Below are 9,919 nucleotides of genomic sequence, written 5' to 3'. Positions count from 1 at the left end.
CATCCAACACTTCCTCCTCTGTAATCTGGACATTTTGCAAGATGTCACCATCTATTTCCTTACAGTCTATATCTTCCATATCCTTTTCCACAGTAAATACTGATGAAAAATATTCATTTAGTATCTCCCCCATTTTCTGTGGCTCCACATAAAGGCCGCCTTGCTGATCTTTGAGGGGCCGTATTCCCTCCCTAGTTACCCTTTTGTCCTTAATAAATTTGTAAAAACCCTTTGGCAATTAGAATTAAGGAGAATCCAATGCTATCTCATGTCCCCTTTTTGCCCTCCTGATTTCCCTCTTAAGTATACTCCTACTTCCTTTATGCTCTTCTAAGGATTCACTCGATCTATCCTGTCTATACCTGACATATGCTTCCTTTTTGTTCTTAACCAAACACTCAATTTCTTTAGTCATCCAGCATTCCCTATACCTACCAGCCTTCCCTTTCACCCTGACGGGAATACACTTGTGTTGCCAGTGCATAATAGCTGCATGAACAGCTAGCTTCACCTCCTCTTGCTCAAATTTCTGAAATAAGTTAGACTGAATGCAAGTTAGAGCGCATAAGATGTTTAAGGAATTTCCTAGATACAGCTGCAGATTCAAATGTAACAAAAGTATCATTTACATATCAACGAATTGCAAGAGATAGGAGGTTAGGTATCATTCTATTGAAGGCATGTTTCTCATGGCACTCAACAATAATGTTTCTGAGAGTTAAGCCCAGAGGGCATCCCCTGACAACACCATCTATTTAAGCATATACGATGTTGTTAAATCTGATTTCAACTGTGTAAGTTGCTGTGTTCATACGTTCAATGAATACTGATTCATACAAAGATGTTTGTTCTAGATCACCGTGATATAGCGCTGCAGTGAAAATGTGTCGTGGCTTGTTTTAATGGTCAATGAGCTGGCAATGTCAAATTAGCACATGGACTACTGCGATCCAGTGTGCAAGTCCTGTAAATTAGGATTGGCATGATACAGTAACACTAGTTAAGGATGACTATTCCATTCCTTTGTTGAGATTGCAGATGTGTATGTCCACATTGGCATTGATACTGAACAACGCCACCATGCATTTGTGTTTGTGTTTGGAACCTCACAGTATTCCTGCTGTCGCTCATACAGGGGCAGTTTCAAAGATCAAAGGATATGGGGCAAAAACAGAAACAGGGTACAGAGTAGGATGATCAGCCATGATCATACTGAATGACGGAACAGACTCAAAAGGCCAAATAGCCCGCTGCTCTTTCCATGTTCTATGTTTCTAGGTTTTTGGCATTATATCTAGGAGTCAGCAAAAAAGTCTACCTGTTTGATTTGGGACAAAGGTATATCAAAACTGAAACTAAGCTCAAGAATAAACTCTCATGGTCAGATTTTTTTAATGTGGTATTGTTGATTGTTTTGTCAAACCACTTCTACTTAAGCTTGTTTATGGGGCCCTAGCTAGGAGAGGTTATGGTAGGGTTATTGAGAGGTAATTATGCCCCCTGGGAACAATGGAGAAAGTCTCCTTTCAAATATGGTAAAAACAAGGACTGCAGATGCTGGAAACCAGATTCTAGCTTAGAGTGGTGCTGGAAAAGCACGGCAGTTCAGACAGCATCCAAGGAGCAGTAATGTTTTGTGTTGTTTTTTTCAATTAGGAATAGCTTTTAATTGTGTTGGTTTAAATATTTTTACGAATTTTTGTGTTTGTGAAATCCTTACGGTCTTTATTCAAGGTTCTTTGAATGGGGTTATTCCTCCTGGGGGGTCTCGGGCTTGCCTGGACGATCATGGCTAGCTATTCACTTAGTGCACCTAGAATGTCAAGGGGAGTAATTCACCAATCAAAAGGAAAATGATATTATCAAGTCTCAAAAAAGAAAGGGTTGATGTAGCTCTCTTACAGGAGTCACATCTACTTGAAAAAGAATATATAAAGCTACAACAGGGCGGATTTGATCAGGCTTTTTTCTCATCTTTCAGTTCAAAAAGTAGGGGAGTAGCGATTCTTTTTCGGAAGAATCTTCCTTTCCAAATGTTAAGCCAGATAAAAGATGAGTCTGGACGGTATATATTGATCAAAGCCCTAATACATGGAGAGGAATATGGAATTTTGAATCTTTATTGCCCCCCAGCGCACCCCTTTAAATTTGTAATGGAAGCATTCTCTAAGTTGATGGCTTTTGGAGTCTGCCATACAATTATAGGAGGAGATTTTAACTATATTACGGACCCAGAGACAGATAGGATACCCAAGAGCACTATGGATATATCTCTGAGATCTAGACATTTGGCAGATCTGAATGAGGAGCTTGGGCTAGTAGATGTATGGAGGTGCCTTCACCCCCAGGGCAGAGACTTTACTTTCTAGTCTAACCCACACAAGTGCCATACCAGAATTGATATGTTTTTTGCCTCCTCGACCCTTTTGAATTCCATACTGTCTTGTAAAATAGGTAACATAGCTATTTCTGATCATGCCGCAGTATATATGGAAGTCAAGATTAGGGATGATGGGATAGGCCCCCGACATTGGCGAATGGATCCCTTCTTATTGAAGGATAGCAAATTTATAAAGTATTTTTGCAGGAATTCAAAACCTTCTGGGAAATTAACTCAGGTACAGCCAGTAGCCTGTCGATGATGTGGGAGACTACTAAGACTTGTGTGCGAGGCTTGATCATCTCATACTCTGCGTCCCGGAAAAGACAAAAGGGAGACCAACAGCACCTGCTTGAAGGCAGCTGAGACAATGTATCTTGACAGGCCTTCCATTACTAAGCTACAAAGGATCACAGCCCTTAGGGCAGCCTTGAATACCGCACTTACTCAAACAGCAAAGAGGGAAATATTATTCACAAAGCAGAGATTATTTGAATATGGTGATAAGCCTGGCAGATATCTAGCATACCTCGCTAGAAAGAAAAAGGCTCCTCAAGCCATTACGTCCATTAGAGAAAGTGCTGTTACCCTGACTTGTGATCGTAAAAAGATCAATACAGCCTTTAGAAAGTTCTATTTTGAACTGTATAAATCACAGGACTGTGAGGATAGAAGTGAGAAGATGGAATCCTTTTTTAAAATTCTGACCCTTCCGGGCTTAACCTCTGAGCAGGTGTCGATCTTGACTGCCCCCCTGACAAGCCAGGAAGTATTTGACGCGGTTAGGCAGCTTCAGAGTGGCAAAGCACCCGGACCAGATAGATTTCAGGTCGAGTTCTATAAAGAATTTATAGGGGAACTGGCCAGGCCACTCATAAATATGCATAATTATTCATAGAGTCAGGGCTGCCTCCTGCCTTTGTTGAGAGAAGCAAATATCTCTCTTATTCTTAGAAAGGGAAAGGTCCCAGAAGATTGCTCATCATATAGACCCATTTCCTTACTAAATATGGATTTCAAAATTCTTTCTAAAATGTTAGAATTAAGATTGGGGAGGGTCTTACCATACATCATAAAAGAGGACCAGACGGGGTTTATAAGGGGCAGCAGGTCAACTAATATCAGAAGGGTCTTAAATATGATACAAGCCTGCCAACAGGGAACAATACTGGGTTTAGTTGTCTCCTTGGATGCAGAGAAGGCATTTGATTGAGTAGAATGGCCATATCTTTTTTATACATTGGAAAGGTTCAGTGTCGGAGAGCTATTTAGTAAATGGGTTTCAGTGTTATATAATGATCCCAAAGCAGCGTTGATCACTAATTGTCTAAGTTCGGATAGCTTTAGTGTTGGCAGGGGATGTCGTCAGGGATGTCCTCTTTCACCATTATTATTCACGCTAGTGATTAAACTACTGGCGGAAGCTATGCGAATTGATCCTAACATAACGGCTCCGAGGGTTGGATCGGGCAAACATAAAATCACTCTATATGCTGACGATGTCCTCCTCCTCTTAAGTGATTCTTCTTTGATATCTGTGCCCCGCCTAAACCAAGTGATCAGCTTATTCGGTATGTTCTCAGGCTATAAAATCAATTTCATGAAATCTGAGGGCATGCCGTTGGGAGGTCTTGCCAGTGTATCTAATTTACTGGACGGATCTTGTTTTCCCTTTCGGTGGTCACTAGAAGGTTTTCTGTACTTAGGTATTTTATTACCCCAGTATTTACACAGCTGTATAAAGCTAATTTCGTGCACTTATTAGAGAAAATAAGACAGGACCTTCAACGCTGGGGAGATCTTCCAATATCCGGGTTAAGCAGAGTAGCCTAGTTAAGATGAATATCCTACCTCGTCTTTTATTTCCTATGAGAATGCTCCCCTGATGCTACCGAGACAAGCGTTGCGTAACCTTTTATGGCTGACTCGGCTTTTTTATTTGGAATCATAGACGGCCCCTTATTAACTTAGAAAAGCTGCAGCTTCCACAAGCAAGGGGAGGATTGGATTTTCCAGATTTTAGGAGGTATCAATTGAGTTCCTTATTGTCCTATATAGCTGATTGGGTCTCTTGTGACCCGCAATCAATTTGGCTAGATATTAAGACCTCCCAAGCAAAATGTCCCCTCATCAATCTTTTATTTATGAACAAGATGAGAGCTATTATGGACTATTGTAAAAATCCTCTTGCATTGAATACAATTAAAGCCTGGAGGATAATGCAACAAGGTGAGGGTAACCTGCAAAAAACCTCTCCTTATACTCCTATAGTGGGAGCTTCAGGATTTCAACCAGGGGTGACAGATCCTACATTTAAAACTTGGAAGTCCAGAGCTATCTCCTGTTTGGGAGATCTGTTCGATGGGGAGGTTATGATGACCTTTGAGCAGCTGCAGAGACCTTTTTCGGTATTTCCAAATACGAGACTATATACAAAAGAAGACCACACTGATAATTAACCCCTACAAATTGGATAGGGAAAGGAGAGTGCTCTGGCCGATGGGGCCCCCCTTGGTTAGTACTCTTTATCACTCACTATATAATAAAGTATCTTAAGCCATGGAACAAGTATTTAAAACCTGGCATCAAGAATTCGGGTTGGAAGTCTCATTAGAAATGTGGGAGGACAGCTGGGAAAATGCCAGAAAGATCTCTATTTGTAATAGAACTCAGGCTATTCAATTAAAGATACTCCACAGGGCTCACATTGGCACCTGAGCGACTAGCAAAATTCAAGGCAGGAGCATCCCCAATGTGTCCTAAATGTAAAATAGAAGTTGGTACTCTCACGCATTGTCTATGGGCATGCCATAAGATCCGTAGGTATTTGGATAGAGTAGCGAATGCATTGACAGGGATCTTGGGTACGGAGATTAGATCGGATCCAGTGTCCGTGCTTTTGGGCTCTTCAGATTTTCCCTCCCTGGATGTGCACGAGAGGAAATTATTTACCATTCTTTCTTTTTGTGCAAGGAAAAATATTTTAGTGAATTGGGTAGCTGAAGGCCCTCCAGGACTCTCGAACTGGCACAGATTAGTCATGGAATATATCCCCCTTGACTTTCTTACAAATATTGTGCACCAAAAAGCGGAATTATTCTATAAAACATGGCAGCCCTTATCGGCACAGATATTTCGGCCATACTGTCCAGGGCTTTTGTCAGGCTATGGTAGTGGTTCTGGCTGGTTCGGGGACCCCCAGGAGGAGGAATCCCTTATAAATACGGGTTTTATTATGACTTGATGTAAATCTATTTTGAGCATGCATCTAGTTATTTAATTATTTCGTTGTTTATTGTTAGTAATGTATGATATTCTGTTTTATGTTTTGGTTGTTTGTAGGATAGATTAGTAGTTAGTTGGGTTTTTCTTTCGTTTTTTTGGTTATTTTTTAAAATTTATTTAGTTTTATATTGATGTTTAAACTTCTTTGTATTACTTTTGTAATTTTGTAAAAAATCTTAAATTTTCTTTTTTCCAATAAAAATATCTGTTTTAAAAAAAAGCGTGTTTATGGTGCAGGTTTGCATCAAGTGGGTGCTGTTTATGATGCAATGATCTATTGAGATAATATAGTGATATAAATAGATGCCTTGAAAGTTGAGTGGCAGGTAGATAGGATAGTGAAGAAGGTGTTTGGTATGCTTGCCTTTATTGGTCAGGAGTGGGAGGTCGTGTTGCAGCTATATGGGACATTGGTTAAGCCTCTTTTGGCGTACTGCTTGCAGTTCTTGTCTCCCTGCTATTGGAAAAATGTTGTTAAACTTGAAAGGGTTCAGAAAAGAGTCACACGGATATTGCCAGGGTTGGAGGGTTTGAGCTATGGGGAGAGGCTGAATAGGCTGGGGTTACTTTCCCTGGAGCGTCAGAGGCTGAGGAGTGACCTTATAGAGGTTTGAAAAGTCATGAGGGGCATGGATAGGGTAAATAGACATGTCTTTTCACTGGGTTGGGTGAGTTCAAAACTAGAGGGCATAAGTTTAAAGTGAGTGAGGATAGATTTAAAAGGGACCTGAGCGGCGGGCAACATTTTCACGTAGAGGATGGTGCATGTATGGAATGAGCTGCTGGAGGAAGTGGTGGAGGCTAGTACAATTACAACATTTAAAGGGCATCTGATGAATATATGAAGAGGAAGTGTTTAGAGGGATTTGGGCCAAATGCTGGCAAATAGGACTAGATTAATTTAGGATATCTGGTCGGCATGGATGAGTTGGACAGAAGAGTCTGTTTCCATGCTGTGCATCTCGAAGGCTCTGAATCAACAATTGAAAGAATGTGTGTACTCAGAATATGCATAAGATATGGAATGTGTACATTTGTACCCCTAGAACCAACTTGTTCATCTTGCCTAAACACCTGCTGAATTGTGGAACTATATCAACCTTTGGGATTATTAATGTATTTGAAAATGTAAGCTGGGACAACCTTGGATTTAATGAACTCTTGGAGAAATTTGAGCGCAAACTTAGCACTGTACTCACTAAACAGCACTATTTTCATTTCTGTTATAAATTCTCTTTGCCTTTATGTTCATATTTTTGAGAAATAGAGCAAAATTTGGACAATGTCCTTTTTTCAGCAATATTCAAATATATTAAAATCACGTAATTCACAAATGTATTTAAATTTAAAGACACCTGACACTTCTGGGTTTGAAACCTCTCCATTCCTCCTTGAGCTTTTACTTCTACTTTTAATTATATTTTAATATCCTTGCAGGTTTTCCACAGAATATTTCACTGAGACAAAGTTATCGTCTGCTTGGAAACAGCCTCAATATCAACGTGGTAGCCAAGCTCATTGGCTTGATGGTTCAGTGATATCAAAAGCCTATAAGATTTATGATGTATTCTGTGTAAATATGTACATCTGGAAATGCTCATTTTGCCTAATAAATCTGGAAATGCTTATTTTACCTAATAAATATGCCTGTTTTTAATATTATCAATATATTGAAATTGTCTTTTTGATATTGCTGCATACAAGTCTGCCCTTCCATGCATTAAAATATCAGAACTTAATCAGTACGGCATGGAATGTAAGCTGAATGTTTTGCTTTGTAGTTGGGGTTTTGTGACATAACTCTTATTCAGCTTCCTAACAGCACTGTACCCGACACCACCAGACAGACAATAGCAGTTCAAGGTGTTTCACTGGCATCTTTTCAAGGGCAATTAAGAATAAGCAACAAATGATGGTATAGCCAGCAATGCTAAAGTTATGTGCAAGAATCAAAACATACTGTAATGTGAACAAATTTAAAATAATTCTCGTATATTTAAAATGTTTAACCAAGCTGATTTTTAAATTGTTTAATAAATTTAGTCTGATGACAAATTGTTTGTATTTTGAAAGAATAAACCAAAATGTTTCATGCAGGGTCATTTTGTTTCAATCATGGCAGTTTTACATTGCACTATTTATTTGTACATCAAGTCCTTGTTTATTATGTCTCTGTATTCTAGTTCTGATTTGGAGGTGCCGGTATTGAACTAGGGTAGATAAAGTTAGTTATAATCCAACAGGTTAATTTGGAATCACTAGCTTTCAAAGCGCTACTTCTTCATCATTTCTAGTTCTGAAATATAATGCAGCGACTTAGAATTATATAATAATGCCAGGTCATATTGAATGAAGAGTCTGTATGTCTTCATTGAAGAATTTGGCAGTCTACTGTTCATTTATTATAGTTGTAATATGATTCTCTTCATAACCTTTACAGCCTTCCAGTCCAGAATTTGACATTGAACATCACTTCAGGCCAAAATATTATTTTGGAAAGGTTTATTGCAAATTCCTTCCTTTAGTGTTCTGGAGGCAGGTTCCATTAAGGAATTCAGGAATGTATTGAATGATTATTTGGATAGAAGTAAAGTGCAAGGTTACAGAGGAAAAGCAGGAGATTCATGGTTTGTAGTGACCCTTCACCCTTGCACCAGGGAAACAACATATCATCATGGATTCATGTTTGCAGCTGGTGATACATCTGTCTGTTCTGGCTGCTATTTCTTTTGAACTTCTTTTGAATAAATATGTGACTAAAAATGCCTCCAGCGTCCAAACCTTTTCAATATTTATCAAAGTGTCTGATGCGCAACTAAAGTTTTTTTTAATGCTAAATTTTATTCAGTTATTTGACAACAGAGAAGGAAGGTTTAATTTTCATTGCCTTTCTTGGAAGTAGATGTATTGTGTACCTGGAATGGAAATGAGTTTGACGTCTATATCATTTTTGTAGTTGGAACTCACCACGTAAACTGGTTGCAAACTCCCCAAAACAGCGTTTCCCTGTATTTCTGGCAAGATGGTGGTTTCAAGGAAATTTCCAATTGCTAACCCAAAAGCCTGTCAATAATTAAAACAGCTAGGAATGTTGATAGTCATCTAAAGAGAACTGGCATACCAAGGGATGGAATTTATGTCATAGTTATGTGAAACTCTATTGGATTTCATCAGAAATACTGGATGAAGTTCTTGGCCCTGACCTTAAGATGGATAAACAGACCAGTGGTGCAGCAGAAATCTTAATTTTTTTCTTCTTCTCTCTTTATCAAGCACTCTATCGCTTGACATTTAGCTTTATTTAATATATTGTACCTAGGTGCAGTGAAAAATGAGTAATGTTGCCATGTTCTGGCGCCATCTTGGATTACAGAATAAATTACTAAACAAGTTGTATAAATGGTAAAATACTGAAATAAATAATAAATTGGTATTACTAAAAGTTTCAAAAGATCCTCTTTTCCTCTCTGTCGACTTCACCCTATCTACTCCTCCAGTTGCCCCTGTCCGACATCGTTCCCTGGGTCCTGGCTATGTGCTCCTTTTCTGGTGCCATTGGTGCCATCCCTTCTGCATCCACTGCCTCCAAGCTAGAGAACGGGCACACTGCATGGGTCCTGCATCTCTCCCGATGCTGGACGCTGAATGATGGGTCCTGATTTGTCCTCCAATGCTGCCACTTGAGATGGAGCAAGGGTGAAGATGCACCAGGCCCCGGTCTGTCACAGGAGGACTTCAGTAGGAAGCCCAGGCAAATAAAACAAGCTGGAAAGGCAACAATGAAGCTGTGAGGATATGGCAGAACCCATCCCAAAAGCCACGAGCAGCCGAGCCCCACTGCTGCCATCTTGACATCCGGGGATCCCTGGACTTGCTGCACTTTCTCTTCACTCTTAGAGGAACATGCTAACCCATGCCACTCCATCTCAAGTGCCACTATCCCCAAAATGCTTATCCACTGAAACTTCAGCCATTTGTCCAGTTTCATTTCCTAGAATTCCCCAACTCTAGGAGGACCATCTGTTTATTGGCACAAAAAGCTCTCCTGGATGCACTTCAAAAATTCAACCCCAGCTACTCCTTTACCACATCTGCTCTGTGCCCCATCTCCCTGTCAAATTGGTTTAAAATCTGGAATGTGTACTGAAAACAAAAAATGCTGAAAATCACAGCAGGTCAGGCAGCATCTGTGGAAAGAAAGCAAGCTAACGTTTTGAGTTTAAATAACTTCAGAGCTGACGTGAAGTGTGGAGG

The 9,919-nt window shown here is 39.7% G+C and overlaps 1 protein-coding gene across 5 annotated transcripts in view; it reads left to right on the top strand.

Moving 5' to 3' along the window:
* trdmt1 (tRNA aspartic acid methyltransferase 1) overlaps positions 1 to 9,023 on the top strand; it is a 90,439-nt gene extending 81,416 nt beyond the window's left edge. Inside the window, exon 13 of one of the 5 annotated variants that reach the window (XR_006311724.1) lies at positions 7,103 to 7,185. Coding sequence is in view for 4 of the 5 variants with exons in the window: in XM_043690380.1 (XP_043546315.1) it covers positions 7,103 to 7,203 (101 nt within the window). In the remaining variant the exon portion in view is untranslated. Of the gene's footprint in view, positions 1 to 7,102 lie in introns of all 5 variants that reach the window. The other 4 variants (XM_043690380.1, XM_043690379.1, XM_043690382.1 and 1 more) reach the window with 4 other exon arrangements.
* Positions 9,024 to 9,919: the final 896 nt, after the last annotated feature.

Source organism: Chiloscyllium plagiosum, chromosome 5 (assembly GCF_004010195.1).
Source record: "Chiloscyllium plagiosum isolate BGI_BamShark_2017 chromosome 5, ASM401019v2, whole genome shotgun sequence".
Taxonomy (NCBI): domain Eukaryota; kingdom Metazoa; phylum Chordata; class Chondrichthyes; order Orectolobiformes; family Hemiscylliidae; genus Chiloscyllium; species Chiloscyllium plagiosum.
The sequence above is the reverse complement of the archived record's forward strand: the minus strand, read 5'-3'. Positions and strand labels throughout refer to the sequence as shown.